We start from the raw sequence: 27,869 nt of genomic DNA on the forward strand, positions 1-27,869 counted from the left end.
TTTGCACATGTTATTGAAACATTAGCTCTGCAAACATCTAAGTTGTGGTTGGTGAAGGCTAGTTGACATTAGCCTGCATATTGAAAAGAGACTTTGACAGCCACCTGTCTGAATTGGACTCTGATAGAGGACTTGAGAAGATGGAGTCTAACATTGGCTCCAATGGGGTTGGCAGCTGCCACTTCTTGGAGGTGCCAAGAACCTGCAGAGATTTGGGAGAGCAGACAGTGCCTCCGTCCATTGGGCGATGGAGTCATTATTTTGACAGACAACATGAGACTTCCGACTCATTTATGGACTGAAACTTGATTGAAATGTTTAAAAAAAAACTGACTCGGTAAACTTCAAACTAAACTGTAATGAAACTCAAAACGAAATGTTGCCTTTTAGCTGCTTATTTATGTACAAAATCTACCCTACTTTGTTGTAAAAACACTAGATCAGGTAATACTGAAATGCCAGATTAACCATTCAAGTAAACCTGAAAATGATGCCGCTTGAGAATGCTTCCACCAGGACACAGATGTAATTTCTGGTAGCCCTTCATGCGCGTAATGAGCCTGGTCACGTAAAAGATAGCCTGATCCATCAATCAAACTGAAAAACATTTCCATGTACATCAAAATTGGATCGCGAAAGCCAGACTCTGATTGCTGCCCCAACTCTGCAATACATACCTCAAGCTGCACACTGTCAATGTAAACATCTGTAGGCAATTCTGTTATTTCTTGTTTCGAAGGAGGAAGGATTTCCAAGAACTTTTTAGGGTCTTGGAAATCATATGACTGGATCTGCTCATCTAAAAATTGAATCTCCTTCTCAAGTTTTTCAACAACTAACTCGCAGAAACCAATTTTAGTTTCAAGAGGGAACTTTGGAGATTTCAAACATTGAAACATAGCAATGAAAAATCCTTCATCATTAATTTCAATATCTGCTAACCAATTTCTAACCTCTTTTACAGCTTCACATAGGGTAGGGTTTGCCACATACCCCACCATTGCATAAATGGATCAGCGAGCACTGGACTGTCTAGATCGAGTTGGAGTCGCCAGGTGAATGTTTCAGCCTGCATATGTGTCTGAATGCTGTCCACCATCAGCATCAGATCTGCAACTTGATTTCATGTACTGGGACAAGATAATCAACACGTCGAATGTCATGTCAACAGCAAACCATCTTCCCCAGTATGGTCGCCACTATGTTAGCGTTCGAATTTTCCTCAGGCTGAGGAAGGCAAAACTCGAGGCCACATCAAACCACCCTCAGCCTCGTAGCTAGCCCTACAAGGACAGGAGAGGGCTCTCTCCGGGTCTATCTCGGCAGAAAAGTCTTCAAAGGGGCTGAGATGACCAATAAGGAATATTGATTTTAGGCTAGTAAATTGATAGGAAAAGGGGTTTTAATGGATGATGGGGTTTTCTGGGCTGCATGGGGCAAAGAAACAGCTTGAACAGAGAAATATAATCAAAAACACAGATTATCTCTTGAGGCAAGGTAGGCAAGAAATTTAACAATTAAATTGAGATAAACGGAATGGCAAGACTGCTGAGAAGTCGACAAGGGCATAGAAGATGGATCCTTGTCAAATAGAAGAAAACATTAACTATGAATACTTCCTCAAGACAGAGCAAATAAATTGAATTCTGCCTTTCTCACTTAAAAGTATTCAACAGAAATGAGTTAGGAATGAAATGAAAAACATTACAAGATACATATGAGACAGAGAAGAAACATATGTCAAATGTCATACCACAGGAATCTCAGGGGTCAGAGCTGTATTTTTCATTAAACTCTCTGTCAAAAACTGTACAAGAAAGCTCTCTGTTCTCCTCCATGCACACCTCCTGTAAGTTCTGCATCTGCTCCTGCTCCTCGGAAGCATAATAGGAGTGGTTAGATTGACGATGAGGGGTTTCTGGCATTGAACCTGGAGTCTTTAGTTGCAAAACAATATGGTTAGCATCCATGTGGTCAGTTCTTCTACCAGAATGATTTGAAGATGACCTGGGCCTATTATTTATTCGATGACCATTTGATATATCACTTGGCGTTGACTTGCCTTCTTGTTGAGATTCAAGATTTTCACCAGAAGTTTGAGTTGATATTGTTGCACCAATAGACTGAGATGTACCAGTTGTGCTCTAAGGTCAATTCCCTGGATGTTGCTGTAATTGTACAAGGTAGCCAGGCAGAGGTTGTACAGATGAAGGATACTGTGTTGATGGTCTTTCAACGTGAGTGTGTGAATTTATTGGAGAAGAATATGGTGGAAATGCTAGATATGGATTACTTCCATTAGTTCTCCTATTTCCAAAGAATGGATATGTCTGAAAAGAGGGGTGCATGGTAATAGTTCCTGGAGGAACGGGAACATGAACAAAAGGAGGTGCCATGAGAGGAGCCTTTGCATGACCTTGTAGTGGGGCAGGGTGTGAATCAGGAACTGTAGTTGATCCTGGATGGGGAACTGGCACAGAGTATGGGAAAGGGGGTGCCCCCATCATCATTGTCGGATCCATAGCTGTCCATGAGAACATTGCTCGTACACGTTGTTCATATTGACTTTGCAACTGATCAATTTTTGCCTTCAATGTAGCTTTCTCTTCTCTAAGTTCATTCTTCTCCTGTGCAAGATCACGAGATTCTTCTGTTAGAGACGTTTGATCTTTCTCCAAGCGTTTTACTTCAGCAGTAGTATCTCCAAGAATCGTTACCTTGTCATTTTTAGGCCGATCAGGATCTGAATTTGCAGACTTGGAGGCGATTAGACACGATCTGGGCGCATGAATAAAAACAATTTGAGTGCTGGACTGAGTGTGTAGCGTGCTCTCCCAGTGCGTAGCGCACAGCCTTATGCGTAGCGCCTGTGTATTTTTACACTGGCCGCTGATACCCAGTGCGTAGCGCACTGCCCGGTGCGTAGCGCACAGCTTCAAAGCGTAGCGCACGTTTCCAGCTCTGCTTCTCAGTTTTGAAAACCACGATGTTGCCCTTCTACCCCAAAACAGAATCCCTTTCGTGCTAGATGCCTTGCTCAAGTCACAATAATTTTTTTTTATATCTTCATCCTTTGATCGATCCAAAAATTCATTTTTGAACTTGAGTTATCGCTCATCTCCAAGATGGGCTTCGTTTCAAGCTTGAGCCGATTAGAAAGAGAATCCATTGTTGAGTTTGTTATTATTCATAAGTTAAGCTAAGGATCATTAGGTGGAGTGTTAGACTCGCTGGGAACAGACTCCAGAGTTGGACATGGCGTATTTTTTAGCAAGATGCTTGAGTCATTAGAAATAGAATCAAAATTTGAAGATTCCATATTTCTCAAGCTACCATGCAGTCCACAGCTTCAACGTTGTGCTTAGTCAAAACCATTCTTATTGTTTGTTTCATGCAATCCACAACTTCAACATTGTGCTTAATCAAAACCAAAGTTGACACTTGTTTCAACTGTTCGCTCTGTCGTTCTAGAAGAAACTCCAGCAATGAATTTAACAGCCTTTTTATGCTATAGCGCTGATCTGAAACATAATCAGGTGTTGATGTGAAATCAATGTTCTTTTTGTTTGTGCTTTTGCAGGGATAGGAGCTGATGAATCCTAGCAAGGTGACCAGGGCCTGCTTTGACATTCTTCATGAGGGAAGACTTTTAAAAATATACTTATTGCAAACCACTAATTTGCCAGTTTCTTCTCCAAAACAGGGTTTTGGAGAAGAATTATCCTTTTGATCTTTGAAACCTTTGAAATAATGAACCTTCTTCTGGCTTTGCACATGTTATTGAAACATTAGCTCTGCAAACATCTAAGTTGTGGTTGGTGAAGGCTGGTTGACATTAGCCTGCATATTGAAAAGAGACTTTGATAGCCACCTGTCTGAATTGGACTCTGACAGAGGACTTGAGAAGACGGAGTCTAACAGATCCAAAGGAGGAGGAGCGTCTCTTCCACTCCCAGATGTGGGTAAAGGGCTCCCCGCTATAGTTCATTGTCGATAGCGGGATCCAAAAGAACCTCATTTCAGCAAAGGTCGTGAAGCGGTTGGGCTTACAAACCACAGCACATCCACAACTGTACACCATTGGGTGGCTTCACCAAGGACAAGATCTTCGCGTGAGCCAGCAGTGTCACCTTCCATACAACATCAAACCCTTCACAGATGAGGTATTGCGTGACATTGCTTCCCTTCAAGTTTGTGATGTATTATTAGGACAACCATACTTGTGGAAGCGACATGTTGTATATGAATCAAGGCTCCATGTTGTTATTGTTACTTTGGGAAATAAGTTGTACAGGATACCGGAGGTAGCACTGCCTACCACCATCTCTTTGGTTACTGCAAAAAAATGCCATAAGCTCATTTCCAAAACTAGGAAATTTGTTTTCCTGATGATACACCGTCAAGGAAAGAAGAAGATGATGGTCACGACCTCCAGACAGGGCCCCTCCGCTGATAACTACAAATGGACAAGGTCGTGGAGGAGTACGAGGAAATCTTCACCTCCCCTGCAAGGGTTCCTCTGCACTTTTAGGTCAAGCACTCCATTGATTTGATCCCAGGTGCGTCGCTGCCCAATGGACCAATATATCAGTGCTCCGTTCTGGAGAACGATGAAATCAAGAGGCAAATTCAGGATTTGCTGAGGAAAGGTCACATCCATCCAAGTTCATCACCCTGTGGGAGCTCGATTGTGTTGGTACAGAAGAAGGATGGAACTTGGAGACTTTGTATTGACTATCGGGCACTAAACAAGATCACTGTTCATAATAGATACCCGATCCCACTGATTGATGACCTCCTAGACCAACTGAAGGGGGAAAAATATTTCAGCAAGATCAATTTGAAGTCAGGATATCACCAAGTACCAATCGAACCCTCTGATGTGTGGAAGACTACCTTCAAAGCTAGGGAGGGCCTTTTTGAATGGTTGGTTATGCCTTTCAGATTAACGAATGCTCCTGCAACCTTCATCAGGCTAATGGATGACATATTGCAGCCATTCACCAACTCATTTGTAGTGGTATACTTGGATGACATCTTGGTCTTCAGCAAGAGTTGGGAAGAGCACCTCCACCACATCCGATAGGTTCTCCAAACATTGTGGCAACACAAGTTATGTGCCAATTTGGAGAAATGCACTTTTGGCATGACCCAGGTTTAGTATCTGGGATACATTATTGATGAACAAGGGGTGCATATGGATGCAGCCAAGATCCAAAGCATTCAGGATTGGCCATCTCCAACTACTCTAACAGAGCTTCGCAGCTTTCTAGGTCTTGCCAACTTCTACCACAGGCTCGTGTTGGGATTTTCTCATATCACTTGGCCCTTGAGTCAAGTCACCAAGGGAGGAGCGAAAGCAAAATTCTTTTGTTCTGAATCTCAACAGAAGGCATTCATAGAGTTGAAAGATCGCCTCTGCTCGGCACCAGTGCTCGCATTACCAGACTTGCAACAAACATTTGAGGTCGAGACAGATGCCTCTGACTATGCTATCGGGGCAGTCCTTACTCAACACGGGCATCCAGTGACATATCACAGTGAGACACTTTCAGACACAGTCCAGAAGTATCCCACTTATGATAAAGAGATGTTTTCCATTGTGCAGGCCTGCTGACAATGGAAGCATTACATTTTGGGGAAGGAAATGGTCATCCACACAGACCACCGACCCCTTCAATTCATACAGACCCAAGGGAAATTGTAGAGTGATCGCCATCAAAAGTGGTCTAGATACCTGCAACAATTCCATATGAATATCAAGAAGGGCAACACTAATAACGTTGCAGATTGCCTCAGTCGACCACCAATCATGGCATTAACCACTGTGCTCAACTCTTGTGGGCATGAGACTTCTGATTGGAAACTTCTCTACAAAAGCAACCCAGAATTCGGCCACACATACCAGACACTCTTGGAGGGTCAGCATGTTCCAGATTTTCATCTCCAAGATTCCCTGTTATGCCACCTGGGTCACCTTTGTGTTCCTTCAAGCGAGTGTGCCAAGATGATTTGGGAAGCACACTACAATCGGGCTGCTAGTCATTTCGGGGTCGAGAAAATGGTGGCAATACTGCAGAAGTATTTCTATTAGCTGAATCTTCAACAGGATGTCAGGAAGTACATCAAATCATTAACTACCTGTGCCATTGCCAAACCGACCATCAAGAAGCAAGGCCTCTATACCCCGCTGCCTACCCCTAGTCGACCTTGGGAATCCATCTCCATGGATTACATGTCAGGCATTCCTTCCACTAAGCATGGAAACGACTATGTTTTTGTGGTCGTCGACTGGTTCTCGAAGATGGCCATTATGGCAGCCTGCAAGAAGAATATCACAACAGAAGCCACTACTAAACTCTTCTTTGAACGAGTGTGGGTACACTTTGGGATCCCACAGTCTGTCATCTCAGATCTGGATAACAGTTTCCTCAGTACATTTTAGTCCAGTCTCTGGTCAATGCTAGACACCAAACTCACTAAGTCCAAAGCCTTCCATCCTCAAACTGATGGCCAGACAGAGGTTGTCAACAGGATGATTGTACACATTCTGTGCATGTACAACTCAAAGCATCCACGCACATGGGATGAGAGCCTCCCCTATGTTCATCACAGCTACAACTAGGCTCTCCACAGCTCAACTGGCCATAGCCGTTTTCAGGCGGGTTTGGGATTCCAACCACTATGTCCCATTGTTGTGGCCATGCCATTTGCAACTACTCACGCAGATTCGGCTCATGTCCAGTCCGAAACAGATAAGGAAAAAAACTTCATTGAGCACATCCAACATATTCGCCAGCAGGTCCATGACATTCTGGAGAAATCAAATGCCAAGTACAAGCAACAACATGATCAACATCAGGTGCCACACAAGTTTCAGGTGGGCGACAAAGTCTGGTTGCATTTGTAAAAGGAATGCCTTACCGGAGCCTATTGGAAACTCAGACAACTCTGATATGGTCCTTACACCATTACGAAGGTTGTGGGAGATAATGCATTTGAGCTCAGCATTCCCCCATTCCTTGACCTGCACCCAGTGTTCAATGTTGACCACCTTCGACCATACTTTCCATCATTGCTAGACACATCTGACATTGCAGAACAACTCACACCCATAGAGTTAAATCCAGATTGCATGGAACAAGATGCAACTGATTAGATCATGGACACACAGATCAAGCACACTCACCAATAGAATATCCAACTATATCGAGTTGTCAAAGCAGGCCAACTCCTTCACCAGGGCAAGTGGCTCACCAGGGACCAAGTTAAGCAGAAGTTTCCTCATCTCATGGAGGAACTCAATGCAATGGGGACCATTGCTTCGTAAGGGGGGAGGAATGATCCAGGTGGATATTGGTGGCCACCCACCAATTCCACTTGGACCCCCACCATTGCTTCTTTCAGTTTTTCAGTTTCCTTAATTGTAGCACAGTTTACTATTTTTAGAATTTTTTCGGGTCCTAAACTTCCGAAGCCGTTTTGAGGCCCTAAATGAAGTTTTTCTGGAAATCTACCGCCAAAAATTTCTTGTCCAAAATCGTCTTTTCCGTCGTATTCCTCGGAGAGATCTTTCCAACGGGTTATCATGTGTGTCAAATGGAGACAATATGAAATCGCGACCCCGGGAAGTTGGTTGTCCAACTCACCCCAATGGGACCCATAAACTGTTGGTGTTACATCTCCTTGGGTTAGGGTTTTGGTTGTTTAGGGTTGGCTCTTATTGTTTAATAATAAAAAGGCCCTTGAGCCTCATTGTAACGGAGTTCAGAGGCATGTAGCCACCACATCTCTTCTCAGAGATAAGCTACCATCACCCTAGCTAGTTTATTTCCATTTCTGTTTGTAAGCATATTTCAGTATTTTACATTAAAGAAATGAAATATTATTTCCATTGCATCTATGTGTTTATGGTTATCTTTGTAATTTGTTGTGTTCCTGTTTAAATCCGGATCACCGATTGTTGCAAGAAGTGGGTAGAAAAAAATTGGCATGACATAAACAACTTTCTTAACATGGTTTTTAACCCTTATGCCACCTTTTCACACCAAAATTTTACCTAGTTCAACACTTATGCCCACTTTTATTGTAATAAAACTCTTAACTGGTTTTCAAAACATTTTGACCCTTTTTTGAAAGTATAAACTTAGTGCTAATAGGGCAGATTTCCATTAATAGTGTTTGACCAAATATTGATATGAACATTATTTCCAGTACCCAATAGATATGATTTTGTATTAGGCAATCACCGAGGAGGTAAGTTTCTAGATGGTTGATCCTATTTTGGAGGGTTGAAGGTGTCAAAGAATACTATCACTATCTGATGGCATAGATTTGGCTTCTAGGACCTTTTACCACTAGCAACTAGTCTGAGAGATAAAATGCTAGACCAGTTTAGTGCCCATCGCCAAATTCGCTAGAATAGGAGCATGTATTTCTAGTCCGCCATGGAGTTTGGGTGCCCATACCATGGCCCATATTACCAAATGAAACCTTTTGGTTTTATTCCTTCCTCCTTCCTAGAGAAATTTCCTAATTTCTTTTGCTAGTTGTTTCATAACGGATTGAGGAGCTAGAAGTGTTGGGAATTGGTAGAGTGGGTAAGTTCATAGGATGGCTTTGATGAGCACAATACAACCAGCAAAAATGAGCTAAAGGGGTCTCAGAGCTTTGAATTTCCTTTTACTTTGGATATAATTCTTGACCAGGCTTATGTTGAATGAGGTTTGAGGCACATGGGGATCCCCAAATATTTGAATTCCTTCCAATTTTCAATAGCATGAAAGCCAAAAATTTCAGCAATTTGGTGTTGCTTTAAGGGAGAGATATTCCTTGAGGAGGTTTGAGATTTAGCCTGGTTAGTTAGTTCCCCAAATGCAACTTGGAAGAGATATAGAAGATGTTTGAATATTTTTGCAATAATAATTGATTCTCCCCCAATAAATAGAGTTTCGTCCACAAATTGTGAGTGATTAAGACTTTTAATCTTACCAACAAAGTGAAAGTGTCATAAAAGACAAGTTGATTCCCCCCCCATCCCCCTGCACCAACCAACACCCCCACTGTGCCCCAATCACCCCCCCCCCCCCCAATTTAATTTTAATTTAGAGAATATCTCACCATTCTACAAAGGTCATTGTTGGTAACATCCTAATAAAATTGATTGAAATGGGCTAAAAATCCATCAAGGCTCGAGGCTTTATCCAGACTAAAGGAAAATACTGCCTACTTGATTTCTTCTTCATTCTATTGTTATTAATTCAAGAACTTGTTACAACATGTATCTCTTGACTTCATCTTAGGGTGTGTCATATTATCTGTATAAAGAGTTGAAATGATGAACCACTTCCCTTTTAATTTGTTGGAAGTCTTTGATCTTTTCCCCTTGCACCATTATTTCATGAATGTTATTTTTCCATTATCGATTTTTGGCTTGCTTATGGAAAAAAATAGTATTACAATCTCTAGCTTTAAGCCAAATGCTTCTTGATTTCAACCTCCACATTTCATCTTCTTCTTTTAGCTGAGTGTGATATGAAGCAAAGGATTCCTTCTCTTTGTGTAGATTTTTAGTGGTTACTGGCTCTGATTCCATTTTTTTTTTGTATTTCTTCTAATCTTTTCTCCAATATTTGGAGAGCCAATTGTCTTCTAGGATTTATTTGTTTAATCCATTGTTTTATATACCCCTTCAATCTCTTTATTTTTTGTTACCAGTTAACAATGGGGCTACCATCAACGCATCTCCTTTGTGAGTTTTCTACTAATTGATTAAATCCTTGTTGCTCTTTCCAAATAGGATAGAATCTAAATGAGTCAGAAAGTATTTTAGAGTGTTATGTGGATGTAGCGTAAGTAGTATATGGTCAAACCCACTCCATGGAAGGATGTGCAACCATGCAATGAGATGTTAGGTGAGGAAGGAGTCCTAGATGAGGAACCTATTCAGACGAGAAATTATATTACTAGGCCCAAATCTTCTAGTATTCCAAGTATATTTATTGTGTGACATTTTAATATCCATCAGCTTGAGATTCTGAAGATCTTCCATATTTTCTTGAAAAGGAGCTCTGATGGGGTAGCCCATTTTTTTCCCATGGATGATTGGCAGTATTGAAGTATTCTCCCATAATACAATTTGGATGATAAGGGGAAATAACAAAAGATAACAGAGATGTACAACATCTTGTTTTTCCCTAAATTCAACTAGAAAATGAATATTACTTATGGAACATACCTTGTTAGAGAGAAGGTAGAGTTGTACTACCAACCAATCGATGATATTAGATTGATGAAGTAGCTTGAAATGTTCTATATTCCATAGTATGCATAAGCCACTAAAGGCTCTCGTTGAAATGAATATCGCAATGGCACTCTTGTTTCAAATTTTATGATGTCATTAGGGGACTTTTGATTCCTCCATTTTCATCTCTTGGAGTAGGGAGATTTGGGGTTTTTCATTTTTTAGAAGAGCTTTAACTTCTTCTACTCTTTTTCCAACCCTAAACCCTGCAATTCCAAGAGAAGATTTTCATCATTTACTTCAAGTTTTGGGGGCCCCTTACAGTGGGGCAGAGCTCTTCCCTTCTCTATTACTTCTAACTTCTATGATTTTGGGATCCATGGTATACTAGTAGCCCATTTGCTTCTCTTTTTTTCTTTTTTCTTTTTGTGAACCTCCATATTTTTTTCTCCCAACCTTTCATTTTTTCTGATCTTTCTCTTTTCCTTTCTCATCCTTTGATTTATATTCTGCTAACCTGACAAGTGCTAAGCTTACTTTAGTGATTTGAGGTGAAATAAATTCCTCTTCAGTCTCAAATAGATTGATGAAGTAGCTTGAAATGTTCTATATTCCATAGTATGCATAAGCCACTAAAGGCTCTCGTTGAAATGACTATCACAATGGCACTCTTGTTTCAAATTTTATGATGTCATTAGGGGACTTTTGATTCCTCCATTTTCGTCTCTTGGAGTAGGGAGATTTGGGGTTTTTCCTTTTTTAGAATAGCTTTAACTTCTTCTACTCTTTTTCCAACCCTAAACCCTGCAATTCCAAGAGAAGATTTTCATCATTTACTTCAAGTTTTTGGGGCCCCTTAGAGTGGGGCAGAGCTCTTCCCTTCTCTATTACTTCTAACTTCTATGATTTTGGGATCCACGGTATACTGGTAGCCCATTTGCTTCTCTTTTTTTCTTTTTTCTTTTTGTGAACCTCCATATTTTTTCTCCCAACCTTTCATTTTTTCTGATCTTTCTCATTTCCTTTCTCATCCTTTGATTTATATTCTGCTAACCTGACAAGTGCTAAGCTTACTTTAGTGATTTGAGGTGAAATAAGTTCCTCTTCAGTCTCAAATAGAGGGTTCTGGTGTAAATATTTCTCCTCGTCCGAGTACATAGCGACATCACTTGGGTTTTGATCTTCAACCTTTTGGTGCAACATGTGTTTTGGAGAAGAAGGGGTATTGGGGATTTCCCCTTCTTATTCTTCTTCTAAGTTAAGAGCTTCAAATCGATTTGTGCTTTCACCTCCCTAGCTTATTTTGCTTGTTACTTTACCACTACTTTATCCAAATTTCTTTGGTGAAGAGGTACCTTTCTCATTGGCTCTTGTTGTGTCTTGTTACACATTCATGGTAGGCTGGGATCTGACTAGTCCTTTTCTTCATTTTGCTTTTTCCCATTTTTCTCTTATTCCACCTTGCTTGGACTGCTCCTCTTGTGTTTTTGGGCGGTCTTTGGCAAAATGGCCATATTCATGGAAAAACTTACATTTGAAGGGGATTTGGTCATAATCCACTTCATGGATATGGGACCAACTATCAAGATTGAGATTGATGGTTGTAGGAAAACCCTTATCTATATCAACTTCCTCAAGATATGTTTCCCATTGAAGCTCAACACAATCAATATGTTTCCCAAGGGCATTGTTGATGGTTCATATAGTTGCATCATTCCATCAAAGAAGAGGAAAGAAGGGCAGTTTAACCCATATTGGAACTGTAGATGGAACATTGCAATCAAGATTTAATTCAAGGCTCTAGCAATATAGACGTAGTCCTTGGGATCCCATGAAATATGGCTCACTACAAAAAATCAGATCCTTGTCTTCTTTGTTTTCAAGGTAGAATGTAAAAAAACCTTTTCCACGAAAGGAGGAGGAGATCTATCCTTTGACAAAGGGTTTCCAATTTTTCTCAACCCAATGTCTAACAAATCTGTGGGGATGTCATAGCCCCATAAATTGGCCCACTAATCCTCTTTCTGCCAATTTTAGAGCCCTCAATCTGGCTTGAGGGGTCACAATACCTAAACCTTCAGGATTTCATCCAGTTTTTTGACAAATCTATAAGGCTTGGCCTTCTGATATCTTGGGCCATTTTATGCTAGTTGTTTGAAGGCCTGTATATCCGAGGGAGGAGGTGAGTTAGAGGTTGGATTGGGCATTATAACCACCCATCCTGACTTCACCAAAGTAGGTCGCAGTACTTGATGTGCTCAGGTGCACAAATCAGGGGTTCCACAGCAGATGACGTAAGTCTGACCATAGGGTTTTTGGAAAGTTATATAAAGAAAATTATATATATATATATATATATATATATATATATATATATAGAGAGAGAGAGAGAGAGAGAGAGAGAGAGAGAGAGAGAGAGAGAGAGATACCTTGATAATATATCTCATTATATATTTATGCACTCGCGTTTTTCTTTGACATATTTAAAATAATAATAATAATTTATTTTTTTTAATGTGATATGCATAGCATTAGTTATATATATGGAAGTATTAGGCTTTTTTTCTTTTATTAATTAAATTTTCAATCTAATTATTCAACATCAACATCTTCTCAATATTAAACTATGAGGATCCTATTAGCACAATAAATTTATTTCATAAATATAAATATTAATTTAATTTAATTTAATTGTTATTATATATAAATAAAATTATGATAAAATAATATTGTATCCACATATCAAAATATCATATTTAAATATTATAATAATTAATATTATAAATTAAATTAAATTTTGAAAAAGAAAATCCTGAAAAACATGTTTTGAATCTCCTATATATTTTGTTTTCATTTGGTTTGTAAACCTAGTTTAGTTGTCACATGTGTGTGTATTCTTACTAATTAACATATATAATGAATCTATTGTTTAAACAAGTGTTATAGGGCAGCTTAGTCCCTGTTACTCAAGTTAAAAATTATGTTATGGAAAATATTGCATAAAACATTATAATCTATATTGGTCTATGCTAACTAAATTAATAGTGGTTAATAGAAAATGAAATCCTATAGTCTTGCTTTGGAAGAAACTAATAAATTGAGATGTGAATGGAATAAATTAATTGTTTGTTAAGGCACATAGACTTACATAAATATTAGTGGGTAGTGACCACTGGTAAGTCAACACATTCAAAATTTTACAATTGAGATGTGAATAGAATAAATTAATTTTTTGTTAAGGCACATAGACTTACATAACTTTTAGTGGGTAGTAACCACAAGTAAGTCAACGCACTTACAATTTTACTCCTACATAAGTGTTGAGGAAAACATAAATAAAGCATGGTCTAACTAATAAACAAACAACTCTTTTCTGAGCAATTTTGCAAGTCAAATTTGTTCAAAATCCAGTACAAATTTTTAAAATTCATAAGTTCAAGTTTATTAATTTGCAAAGATTAAATGCCTTCGGGGTTTTTCATAAGGAAGAATGTTGAGTTTCTTGGTAAATGAGGATGTTGACACATTTATGATTAGAAAATTCTTTTAATTATTTATATAATTGTTATGTGTAATAAAACTTACAGTTTTTTAGTTTAATAAAAGATTTAGTTTAATTGAATTTGGATGAATTATTTCTTACTATGGTTAGTTAATGATTAGGACATTTTCCAATTATAAAGTATTATGAGTATTGACGGGCTCCCATAATTTTCTTGTATGGATTACTTTAATATCAATCGAGGGTCGTATCACTTATAAAAAGCTCACCAAAATATATTTGTATTTTGAGCTTTATGCATTTCCTTATATTTAAGTGAGAGAACTAATTACAATTATTTATAGTAATCACAATTAATTACATGAAAAATTGTACAAATTATTTAGTTAAAAGTGTATATCAATTCATATTTTAAACAGGAAAATAAAGCCAACAAAATTAAGTTACAACAATGCTAATTAAAACATCAAAAACGTAACTTGAAAAAAGATTAACTACTAACAAAACCAATTAATATATTTTACTAAAAAGGAATAAATCTAAAAATGTTGCTACAAAAATAAACTACAATTATCCAAAAGTAAAATGAATGTAACAGAAAACATAGTACTTTGTTGAAAATAAATATATATATATATATATATATATATATATATATATATATATATATATATTTATTTACATAGAATTTTTACGCTACAAAAATAGATGAAATATATCTAAATAAGAGAAAACATAGTAGATTTTCGAGGCGTTAGTGATGGCGCTATGGGGTTTCGATGGTCGGTCTAGGTGCTACACAGTATTTTGTCACACCTCTTGCACTTCCCTATGACATACCCTGAAGTGACCGAAACATGATCATTATACAATATACTCATCAATCTGTACAGCTCAGATCCTTCCTTTAAAATATCTAGAGCTTTCCCTGAAGAAATAGCTCATGAAACCCAAAAATGAGAATCAAAACCCTTATGATGCTAAAAACCACGATGATCGCCTGTTGCACCTTATTAAGCCAGCGATGGCATCGCTCTGTTCTCTCTCATACCCACAATGGTCTCAAAAAGGATGTTTTCCCAAAGAGGATGAGAAGTTTCGTGATCTAGAAGCTTCTAGAGCGGCAAGCTGGAGGTGGTTTTGCATAGATGAGGTCGAATCCTCCTAATTTGACCTCTTGGTATCATCCCTATGAGATACCTCCTTAAGATGTGGGCCTAATCCTATCTTTGGAGGAGGTCTAAGTCCCTCTCCCAGCCTATAAAATTTTCCCTCTACCATTCCAAAATGGTTGATCTATGTCCATTTATGCCCCTATACTGAGCTTGTGCTTAGAGGTTATTCATTAGACTTGGAGAAGGAGTGTTGGAGATTTTCTCGGCTTGGACTTGGATTACCACTCAAGGAGAGCCTTTCAACATCAAGGCTATGGTTGTAAGCTTCCCCTTTATTCTATTAATAAGATCTCAGAAAACGATATTAACATGGATCATGGATCATGGAGCAATCAATGTTTCTAGCATGGGAGGCAAACCCAAATCAATGCTCATCAAGCGTTTGGATAGATAGGTCTAAGGAATATGGCACCGCTTCAGATCCTTGGTCGCAAGTACATTACACCGACAAAGGAATTGTTCAATCAATGGTAATTGAAGGGGCACCATGGGAAGATTACCACCATCGTTCCCATCTTCCGACTTGTAAAGAAGATACTCCTGATGACTTTCATCATCCGTCAGTTTTTGATTTCCTATCAAATACTATAAACACGGTGGATTCCGAGCGAAACTTGTCCAACATTGAGGAGACTATCACCATAAATATCTTGACCAAAACAGATGTTGTAGAGAATATTTATGTTGGCAAATGTTGTTCCCCTTTAGAACTGGAAATATATAACGCTCTTTTTCGCGAATTCAGAGATGTCTTTGCTTGGTCATATGATGAAATGCCAGGCATTGACTCGAGTATAGTTGAACACGAAATTAAGATGTATCCAAATGTCAAACCAGTACAACAACGGCTACGGCAGGTGCACCCCAAGAAAGCCGCTGCCATCAAGGCAGAAGTTGAAAAGCTTCTCCATGCTGGTTTCATTTACCCGGTTCCTCTAACCAATTGGGTATCGAACATTGTTCCTGTTATGAAAAAACAAGGAACGATTAGAGTGTGCGTCGATTATAGGGATGTAAATCAAGCTTGTCCAAAAGACAACTACCCTACACCCTTTATTGACCAGATAATTGATGAATGCGCCAGATGCGAAATCTTTTCATTCATGGATGGATTCTCTGGGTATAATCAAATAAATATCCGCCCACAGAACCAGTCAAAGACTGCATTCATTTGTCCGTGGGGCACATTCGCATACCGAAAATTACCCTTTGGTTTAAAGAACATAGGGGCAACGTTTCAGAGGGCAATGAATTATGCCTTCCATGACATCAAAAACATCGTTCAACCATATCTCGACGACCTTCTGGCTCATTCGTGAAAGCGAACTGATCATCCGCAACATTTAAGAGCGATATTTCTACATTGCCGACACTACAAGATACAACTCAATCCACACAAATGTGTGTTCTATGTCAGTTCTGGTTGCTTACTTGGCTTTGTAGTCTCAAAGGATGGGATTCGTCTCGACCCATGCAAGGTTCAGGCAATCATAAATTTTCCTCCACCTTCGAATTTTCTTCAGATTCAGAAACTCCAAGGGAAAGCAAAATTTCTGAGGAGGTTCATTCCAAATTATGCAGAACTTGCTAAAGGTTACACACGTCTATTGAAAAAGGAAGTGCCCTTCGTTTGGGATTAGGTCGCGCAAGCTTCCTTTGATGCTTTAAAGGAATCCCTAATGAAAGCATCATTAATGTACACTCCTGATTATCAAAAAGACTTTAACTTGTATCTGGCTGCAGCGGATACAACCATCGCAATGGTTTTAGTTCAAGAAGACAATGGAATTGAACATCCTATATATTATTTAAGTAGGAACTTAAATGATGCACAAAGCAAATATTCTTATGTTGAAAAGCTAGCGCTCGCAGTTGTTCAAGCGATACAAAGATTTCGACACTATGTCCTCTTTCGAAAAACTACCATTCTGTCAGATTGCAACCCCATGACTTATATATTGTCGCGACAGTTGCTGGGGAGCAAATATTCAAAATGGATAGCAATTCTACAAGAGTTTTATATGGAATTTGTAAAATCCAAGTCAAAGAAAGCCTTGGTTTTTGCAGAATTATTATGCGATCTCCCATCGTCATCCAACGATGAAACATCCGAAGAAAAAATCGTGGATGAATCTTTGTTTCTGATATCTTCAAGCAATCCGTGGTATGGAGATATAATCATCTATCTCCAAACCCAAAAATATAGGCCTAATACCTCCCGCTCCGAACAAAAACGTATTCGATACCAATCAAAAGACTACATGATCATCGGTGACACGCTTTACCGTCGTGGTGTCGATATAGTTCTAAGGAGGTGCCTCACCCATGAGGAAGCCGAAAAAGTCCTGAATGATTGCCATTCAGGCACGTGTGGGGGGCATCAATCCGGTTACGCTACAGTGCAAAAAATTTTATGAGTAGGATACTTCTGGCCAACAATGTTCAAATATTGCATAACCGCAGTCAGAAGTTGCCATGCCTGTCAAATTTTTTATAGCAAAACCAGAAGACCACCCGCACCTCTACAACCAATAGTTGTTGTTGGGCCATTCGCCAAATGGGGCATCGATTTCATGACGTGTAACCCCACCTCGACCGGGGGGCATGGGTATATCATAGTCGCAGTGGACTATTTTACCAAATGGGCCAAGGCGATGCCTACATTAGATAACACTGGTGAAACAGCTGCCCTTTTCTTTTTTAATCATGTAGTCGCCAGTTTCGGCGTTCCACAAGCTATAGTCACAGATCATGGATCGCATTTTCACAATCACATGATGGCCGAATTAGCCGCCAAATTAGGGTTGTCTCACGACAGCTCTACTCCATACTACCCGCAAGCCAACAGACAAGTTGAAGCAATCAAAAAAGTCCTGAAGCGCATGCTGCAATGGATGATTGGAGTCAACAAAAGGAGTTGGCACCTGATCCTGTACTCAGCCTTGTGGGCCTACCGGACATCGGTAAGGAATGCAACCGGGTTTACACCCTTCCAACTGGTTTATGGCCTAGAAGCAATCTTACCAGTTCAGTGTGAAATCTCATCCCTCAAACTCGCAATCGACCTTCTCCCCGGAACTTCAGAAGAGGAGTCTCGTTTCTTGGAACTAATCCAATTGGATGAAACCCGTCATGACGCCGCTTTGGCTAACGAAGCCCATAAGAAACGAGTCAAGGCATAGTTCGACAAGAATGTCGAACCCCGTGTCTTCTCAGAAGGTGACCTGGTCTTACTTTACGACCAAGAATCCGATAAATTGGGAGCAGGTAAATTCAAGTCTTTATGGATGGGCCCCTATATTGTTAAACGTGTATTAGCAAAAGGAGCCTACGAGTTAATGGATTACAACGGAGTTCCACTGGCGCAACCCCATAACAGGTTGTACCTTAAGCGTTACTATGCATAATCAGTATGGTAACCTATATGCTTTTGTTACATTTTTGTTTTCGCTAAGGGTAATCGTTTTGGTCAAGTAAATCCACTTTTTACATTTGTCGCAGATGTCGAACCTATTATGCTGACGGAACAAGTCGTAGTTCACAGAACCTATCTTCTGTGGCCTGGGCCATTTTTGATCCAAGCAGCGAGTTAGTAAGTTTCAGAGGGGTATGTATTGGTCGATCAAAGAATAACATCGCTGAATATAGCGCGTTGATAGAAATTCTCTCTGATGCCATCACACATGGCATACGCCGACTTGTCGTCAAGCTAGACTCACAGCTCGTCATACTACAACTCAATGGTATCTACTCCATCCGAAATCCAGCTATCTATCGCATGTTCCTAAGGGTCAAGATTTTGGAAAGGCAATTTGATTTTATTCAATATCAGCATATTTCCAGAAGCTTAAACACATTAACTGACTCATTAGCAAATTATGTGTTGGATAGACATTTGCGACATTTATGAAAAGAAGCATTTCATCAATATTTGCATTCGGATTATGTAACTTAACCAAAATAAAAATCCGAAAATCAAAAATATATACATAACTATTTATGGTTTACACATAATGTTCTGTAACCAAGACAAAATTGGTCAAATGACCCAAAACTCAAAACGCTAGGGGGCACCCTAGTCTAATGATGTTGGTGATAACAAGTCACCGCCTGTGCAATCATGCGTAAAAGCCTAGTCCATCGACTTGGCATGCCAGTGGTATGTCGCTGCAACCTCAAAGGCAGCTCATCAGTCCTCACATCTGGAATACCGAGAGTGAGGCCCTCGACCTGATCCTGTAATGCTGAAAGAGTCTCGGCCACATCAAGGTCACGAAGGATAGCCCTTCCCACAGCCTCTCCTGCTGGAGCGGCGGCCGACACTCTCAGGTGTACTACTGGTCGGACGGGACCAATATCTGCATGAGCACATGAGTTCTGATTAGTCTTGATAGAATAAAGCACAAGGACATTATAAAGAGAAACAATAAACAGAAAAATGGTCAAAGAATTTACCAATGGCACCCCACTGCTCGCCAACCGACAGTACCAAATCCGGGTCATCCCGGAAGTCCATACCAGCATATGGATACTCGGAAAAAACCATCTCCTGACGATTGAACCACCCGAAGAAGGTATCAGAAAAGGAAATCTAAGACTGACCAACATGTTTGGACATATGGTCAACCCATCTCTGCATCCGTGGTTCAGTCGATGGACGTAAACCAAGTGAAATATACTGCGGCTGCATCAGTGGGATCTTTCCAAGGCAAAGGCGGTCAAAATAGAACCATATCCAAAGTTCTTCAATCTCCCGTTTTTCACCTTGGTCAACTGTTCTTTCATCACAAGGAGTACTGCATCACACCAGTTGAACACCTCCGGTTCGAGACATTCTAAGGCGTACTGCATATAAGACCGGTTGGCCACATGGAGAGACGCACCACCAGCCATCCTACCAAAAGTGAACAGAATGGTCCTCAAAGACCTGTCAGTGACATCTCGGATGATGATATTTCCGTCTTTACTCAGCTGAGATCCCTCTCTGCAATACCTACGAACATAATCTCTCACAGATTCGCCTCCACGGGCCGAACCTGATAAAGAGACAAGGGCACCCCGCCTCAATAAGCCGGTCAAAAAAATAGATGTCCACAACAGTCAAGGGGATGGATTTGACCCTAATCTGGAACACTTGGCTGGTTGGATCCCAAGCATCGAGCAAATACTGCAGTAAGTTGATTTGTTGCCTCATGCTAGAGATGTAGAAAAACTTCAGCAGGCCACAGTTCCGCAGTGCGTTTACTGTAACCGGATCATGTAAAGCAAGCATGTCCTCTTCTTCATGCTCATGTTCCCGCCATGTAATAGTCATTTTGCTCCAATAAATCTCTGAAAACAAACAAGAGAGGAGTTAGATCCTAATTTGGTAAGAAACAGGCAAAAAATTCCATTGAAAACTGTGCACAAATTTCCCTCCTTCTGCCCATCGCACCTCCAGCAATGTTCTGGGTGCGTTGCATGCTAACTGTCCAGTGGATAGACGAACATGCAACGCACCTTTCAATATAGAAAGGGTGCGATGGAACCAGGGTGAGTTTTTCAAACCCCAGGGGCTCAGAAAAACCAGAAATCAGGCTCAGAATGAAAATGGAAAGGATGAAATGAAAGAGCTCAGGTTTAGCTCATACCTGGTCCAGACGGTGCCAAAAATCGTCCACAAAATCTCCCGGAATCAGCTGGTAAAAATCAAAGGGGGAAAGCACCTCCAAAGCTCCAACAAGCCAAAGTTCAAATGAAATGGTAAAATGAGGGGTAAAAATACTTTTAAATTACTTTTTACGTAATTCAAGTAAAACATTACTGTCTTAACTCATTTTCCAAACATGTATTATTCATTTCTAACTAGTTTGATGAAGCAATTGAGCATGCAGCGCAACCTTTGAAGGAACAAAGTCATTAATGGTAAAGTCAAGAAATGACCATTATATCGAGCAGTTTTAACGTGGACTTCATGCTCGTTAAAAAATAAACATAAGCAATGAGCAAGTGTTTCCCCCAGTGTTTAAGCTCATTTTAAAATAAAAAATGAACCAATTTCCAGTAAATAACTATCGTGAATGTAGTACTTCAACCTTTAAAGCCTTGGTCATGTTCTCATCATCACCTCCACTCTGTATTGGCCGATCATTCACCTCCAATTGATTGTTTACCCCTTTTTGAGGAACAGCTGCGAAGAGTGATCTTGTTAGCCATCCTTGTGACACTGTCGTGATTGGAAAAATCCAAACCTTACCTGGAATCAACTGCTACCCAAATCTATCACTCGTTCCTCAAAAAACGAGTCTCCTTTAAGCTCTTTTCAATTGACTCGTAAAATATGAAAATATTGCCGAGCTATTGGCCTCTCCAACTCGTTAAAGCGACCGGAAGTGCTATCCCTCCTTTAGATTTTAATCTTTTTGGACCTGAGGGATTATTACACAAAAAGATTGAACGCTTGTCTTGTTCGGCTCGTTAAAAATACCGAAAATTCATCCCTTCTGTATTATTTTATACTTTTTCGGACTTAAGGGATTAGATGACGAAAAAGGATTTTTGGAGTTTCCTTTATGTTCCTTTTCAGACTCTCTAAAAATGAAAAGGACCGAGTTATCTTTGTCGTTAAACTCGTTAAAACCTAATAGCGACAAACTTGTCCATAACAAACAAGAACGAGTTTCACTATCGCTAGGCTCGTTAAAACATAGTGATGGGTTTTCCCGAAGGGAAAATTATAGAACAAGCATATGTTATCCTCCTCAAGCTTGACAAAAATAAAGAGGTACTGGTCAGCAATGACTGGGAAAAATTGGTAAGAAAACTTGAAGAAACTTTGTTGGTAGCAAGTCGCTCTTGAACATGACACTTTCACTCCGCATCCTAGTCGGGTTGGGTTGTTCCATTCACTGGTCATATCACCATGGCTCCATCACACCATCCACATTTGGGGTTAATGCTACCAATCCATCATGTCAGTGTCACCGATATGTTCAAGAGAAGTCGCTCAGAGAATTCACCTGTGTCTCACCCACTACAATACATTTTAGCTCCATTCTTTCATGACCGTCACCCTGAACCATATATCACCAGATCGTTTTCACCTCCATTAAAATCATTTGCTCCGTTCCGTGTCATTGATGTGGGACTCATTAAGGCCCTCCTATGATAGATCGCTTCTTGTCGACATCAGCTCATTATCCAAGAAGTCGATCTAGGAACAACCCTTTCAATACTTTGAAGCTTGCATGCCTCAATGGCAAGTTTCTCACTTCCGGCGACAGGTTTACATCAATGGCCTTCGACCGAAATATTTTACATGGTGTTCGATGCCAAGTCCCTTATTCACACCACGTGAATTGTACTGCAGTACCTTGAGGATCATTATCATTATCGATGATTCCTCTCACGCCTGTTAACAACTTACATCATTGGTTGGTAATCAAGCGATGTCTTTCCATGTTCGACTCCAGAACATCTCTCACATGGATCGACTTGTACTTTGAGTGAAGATCGAACGAGATTGAAGACCCCGAATCTAGTTTCATCCATCCGGGCTGCAATATATATTCAGGAAAATAAAGACATCAAATGTACATCATTGCTGCACAGATAATCATCCAATCTAAGGGATGATGGCTCTACCAGAATCATCAGTCTACACTCAGACAATTGTCTGTCCTATGTACATGAAAATGAATTTATAAAGCTGAGCATGGGAATGCCCGCCTCAGCTAGATCATGAAAATAAAATGAAGATAATGTATTGTATTGTATCTTATTACAGGTCTCCTTCCAGCTTGAAAGAACTTCGGATCCTCATGATAAAGCATTTCACCCGACATCAAAAGATTAACGACCTCATGCTTTAGGGGGAAACTGTTATAGACATTTTTGGGCACTGCAACCCCAAGCATAAATGTCCATAAACCAAGGGCTCCTAAGTCCTTATAGGTGTTGTTCCAACCCCTAAAGGAACAAGGTCAACTGATTACAGCGTCTCCCAGAAGTTCTCCATGAAAAACTACTCAGAACTGGTCAAAGATAGACCATTTCACCTGCTCCATAGGCAAAGTGCGTTGCATCCCACCTGAATAGACACAGTAGGTGTGTTGCATTTCTAAAAGCCCTTCTATGGGGTGCAATGGGCGAGAAGGGACAAATGGTAGGGTCAATTCGCAAGGTGGAGAAGCATGGAATCTTCCAGACACTTCTCCTGTGACACTTGCCTCTCTAAATTCGAACAGGGATGAGTAAGAGATCATCAATCTCCAAGTGGAATCAAGAACTATCAGAGGGAAGACACTAATCAAATCTCAAGCTGACTCACCTCCCTTACAGACATCTATATATGGATCCCTCATCCCAGAGATCCAGAGGCTGGAATTTTGCATCTTGTAAGGAATTGTTGTTGGTTTCTTGAGACAACATCATAGTGTTGGGTGATCTAAGCTTTTCATGAGGTGAAGAAGGGATTACTTGCTGAGAGGATGATGCTGGGTCAGAACAATTGGTTGTAATTCTCTTGGCTCTTTCTTGATTATCAATAAAACTATTCAAGTTTTTCTCCATACACTTGTGTGATTGATGTTTTATGCATTTGTGTGGTTAATATACATCTGATCCTATATTGCTTATGATAATAGATCCATGTTCTTGTATAGTGTTATGCTGCTTTGATTCTACAAGTATTCTGTGAAGCTGGGTACGAAAACAAGTAGCAAAGCACTATCAGAAGAGAGAGGAATTGAGCAAGGAACCAAGCGCAAGACAGAGGTTGGTCTCCTTTATTCTTCTCTCATCTATCTTTCATAAAGGAAAACGAAAGTAGTTTTAGTTTGTTTGTTTCTAAGGTAGCTACCAGCCTTAGTGGGATTAGTAGTTCTGCATAGACACTATTCCCGGTAACAATACAACTGCTAGTTCATCTTCCCAATATATATGTTCATGTCTGTATTTGTTTGGCATTCATTTATCAACTAAATAGATTATTATTGGATTCGCTATTAGTCTTGGTATGCTTTGTTGTCTCTTGGATACTTGTGCAAGTACATAAGCACTGAAAGAAGTAGGAATGAGTCTGTGACACAAGAAGTTCGAGGATCTCAACAAGGGAAATCAGATTAGCATCAGAGCAAGGTAGGCCTTCTCTCTTGTTCTATTTTTCAATCATAATCTAGGAATATGTCGAGTTTATTTCCGCTTCAGTTGCTAGACCCACTCATTGGGCTAGAGGGATCATCTATGTCCGCAAAGAGGATTAACATTGTCAACAAAATGGTGACTCCACTAGGGAGCCTATGACCCTTTCCTTCCTTTCCTTCACCTTGTATTTTGACGAGTTTGGTCAACCATTGATTTTTAGACTCCACTACTTGCTTGCATTAGTGTCATTGCCTAGTAGATGTTTGAAGATTGCTAACTTGAGTTATTTTTGAAAATTTCAGATTTCTTTTCTTTTTCCTCGACCATCGCAGATATGATCTCGACAGTCGCGATGATATCATGGGTTTTTTAGTTAAAGTAGCAATGATAGCTACTTTACTACTGGCAGGTGCGATGATTGCGGAAAAATTAGAAATTTAGGGTTTCCTCTTTGAGTTTTGGTTTCAGTTGTCTTCTCCTTATAATTTACCAGTGTGTTTCTCATTGACTCTCTCAGTGTCTGCTTGCAATTGCTTTTTGACTTGGCTTGAGTGTTCTTGAATTTTGATTAGCCTTTTAGGGTTTTAGATCTCCTAGGTCAACCTTAGTATACTCGTTGGTCTTCAGATCAAAGATTGATTGCCTACGTTAAAAAATCTTTGTGTGTTCAAACGTGCTTGCAGATTACTTTTGGTTCTTCTGACTTAAGTTGTTTTTATTAGAGGATATAGTGAAAGTTTCTTAAGCTTCATTTGACGAATGATAGATTACAATTCGATCATCTCATTGGGATCAAAAGAAAGTGTTTGCTTTGAAGTTTTTATGTTTCGAACTGAAAGTGAAAGTGCTATTCTTTTCCTAGTTTTCGGAACATTTTGCATTGCATTCAAATCATTGATGTGAAAGTGATTTTCATACTTCTTGGTTTTCTTGCATTCTCTTTCCCTTTGCACTAGATTACATTTGTTGCATTTTGAAAAAGAGAAAAATCATCATTACATCTTAAGGAAATTTTGCTTTAAGATTTGTTTTGGCGTTGCATTTTCTTATCATGTGAAAGATTAGATTTCATATTTTTCATTTAGCATTTGAAGATGGTCATAGATGCATATTGCATTTGGTTTGATGCATGATTTGAGTGATTTTCTTCCCTACATAGCTAGCCTTCATCAAATTGAAATATTTCATTTCATCATCTCGTTTGCATTTTAGGAAGAAGAAACATCATTAAGGCCTTGAAATTGAGACATAATTACAAGATTAACTTTAAAATATATCAATTAACCTAAGGAGAATTTGAAACATTAACAATCATATCTAGTGGTCTAGGTTAGAGACGTGTTCCAACGTCTTTAAAACTTAGCAATTGTCGTTAGCTTCGGCATTAGACAGCACTAGCATGAACTTGTGCTCCCCGTACCATCACGTATATAAAGGGATACCCCTCTAGGTTGCAACCCTTTATCCATAGGAAGCCGAGTATGCCGCCCTGTAAACACGATACACTGAACACAACACTCGGGTAGATTTCCTGCACATACATCAAGTCCTTGGTAAATTTATTGGCTGAGGTGTATATTGCAGTTCACGGTTACTTGGTACTCCTTTTACCTAGATTCACCTGAGTAGTCATTTGATCTTTTCTGACTCTTTAAATTTGAAGAGATCATTGAGAAACTTGTCCTTTCATGCTCGCAAAACTATTGAAAGTGGCTAGAGTCACCTTTTCGCCCTTTTCTCAACTCTTAAAAGATGAGAAGGCAGTGCTTTTGTTTCTAAAATACAATTTCCCATGGTAAGAATGTCATCCCAAGAAGTTACTTCTTAGACCAAATTGAGTAATTCCCTATTAATTTCAAGACTGTTAAAGCCTTATCAATTGTTTCCTTTCCTTTTTTGTTGTTGAGGGGAAGCCATCGCGGTTGAACCATTGATTCCATCTCATAGTTCCCCTTCGTTGTATGATATTGAAGGGTCCCACTAAGGAGTTCATCTGGAACTTCCTCAGTCGCTTGAGGATCAAGGTGTTGAACTTGGAATTGTTCTCAATATCCAACATTTGTCTTATCGCCCACCTCCATTAGGTTCCTGGTCACCACGAGAATCTGATCCAGATTCCTCTGATAATCCTATCTGGACAATCGAGAGTCCGCAGTATCCAGAAAATCCACAAAGACTAGTTGTTTATCCATTGAGCCCATTGTTTGATCCTATTGTGATATATCCACAGTGTCCGTATAGTTTGTACGATCGGCCTGGTGTTCCTTTGGAGTTATCTCCTCATACATCTTCGGTTCCTCGTCGCCAGTTCTTTCCATCTATGGAGTCATAAGGCGATATCCAAATCTCCTCTTTGGGTCATTCGGAAGTTTCCGCCACCCACACTCCTCACGTAGATGATGAGCAGGGATATGAGTTCCCTCCATAAGGCTTCCCTTTTATGAGAAGAGTTTTGTCTCTCTCTTATCTTGAATTTAGTGAGCCCATATTGCTGCATGGTTATACCTCTCTAGCTCAATTGGTTTCAGGCACTCCTAGTGCCTCGTCACTGTATCAAAACCCCATTTGGTCTTCCGACGCTATGTCTACATCAAGTCCATTCGTTTAGAACACGATCTCTCGAGCGATTATGCAAACTGCAGTCACTTCTCTTCCTGTTCAACCGACAGCCTCAATAAGTTCTTTTATCCCTCCAACGAGTGGACAAACTATGCCACTGCCTGGGGGGAAAGATCTAGATATCCCCATGATGTCTAGCGAAACCAGTCCGAGTGGATTACAAACTCACATGGTTGGACTGAGTCAACACTTTTACGGTGCTATTCCTAACCTTGTTGATCCATCTGGGTCAGGTAACATCCAATACCAACAGCCAGATATGGCTCAAGTTCCATTCCAACTGGCTTATGTCCCATATGGTTTACAAGCTATGGTAAATATGCCTTACATTCCTCAAGTTGGGCCTTATGTTCATCTTGGCCAATCCACTATCACTGGTAGATATGGCCAGATCCAATTCGAGAACTATCAATGCCCTCAGAGTATCACCCCAGAAACTGTCCAGATATCCTTACAGCAATAAGGACAGCCTTCACAGCATCAAGGGGAACCTTCACATCAGCAAGGGCAATCTTTGCAATAGCAAGGGCAAGCATTGCAGTAGCAAGGACAACTACTACAATCGCAAGGGCAACCTTTGCAACAGTCACAGCAACATTTGCAGCCACATACACAGTTTGTTCAGTAGTCCTCCTAACCTTTGTCCTCGCAAGCTCAGCCTTTGCAAGGTCAAGGTCAACCCCTACAACAATAGGTGCAAAATCCTTACGTCCAGGGTTAGCAGGTTCAGTAGCCTTATAACCTGTATGCCACGTACAATTCTCATCAGCGGCCTATGGAAGGGTAGTATCAAACCTACCCAGGATAAAATCCTCCTTATGGGCAACATCATATTCCATATGGAAAAAATCTGCCACTATGGGGGCAAAATCCTCACCAACAAGAATGGACTCTGCAGTTTGGGTCTCCTCAAAGGCCCTATATGCCATTTAACACGCAATTGCATTTCTTGGCTACATTGGAGTTTCCCAATGTTTCAAGGCTCAGAAATGATCCCATTCTTCATTCGTTGTACTGGCCTCCAGTTCCATCGAAGATTTCGAGCGATTTCCCCAAATTTGAGGGAAAAGCAAAGGAGGATCCACAAGCCCATGTGATGACATATCACCTCTCGTGCTCCTCCAATTCGTACATCAATGATTCTATCTGTCTTCAAATTTTCCAAAGGACTCTCACATGTGTTTCTGCCAAGTGGTACATCGAATTG

General features: G+C 39.9%; 1 protein-coding gene across 1 annotated transcript; it reads right to left on the reverse strand.

The window, feature by feature from the left end:
- Positions 1 to 58: 58 nt before the first annotated feature.
- Positions 59 to 27,591, reverse strand: LOC149234317 (uncharacterized). The gene is given in 4 exon segments (XM_089368228.1): positions 59 to 202; positions 1,845 to 2,778; positions 27,092 to 27,404; positions 27,462 to 27,591. Coding segments are annotated over 4 exon segments (1,521 nt in total).
- Between the last annotated feature and the right edge of the window lie 278 nt (positions 27,592 to 27,869).

This window comes from Pinus tabuliformis, chromosome 8 (assembly GCF_031772625.1).
Source record: "Pinus tabuliformis cultivar Carrire ecotype Pingquan chromosome 8, CPIR1, whole genome shotgun sequence".
In the NCBI taxonomy this organism is placed as follows: Eukaryota; Viridiplantae; Streptophyta; class Pinopsida; order Pinales; family Pinaceae; genus Pinus; species Pinus tabuliformis.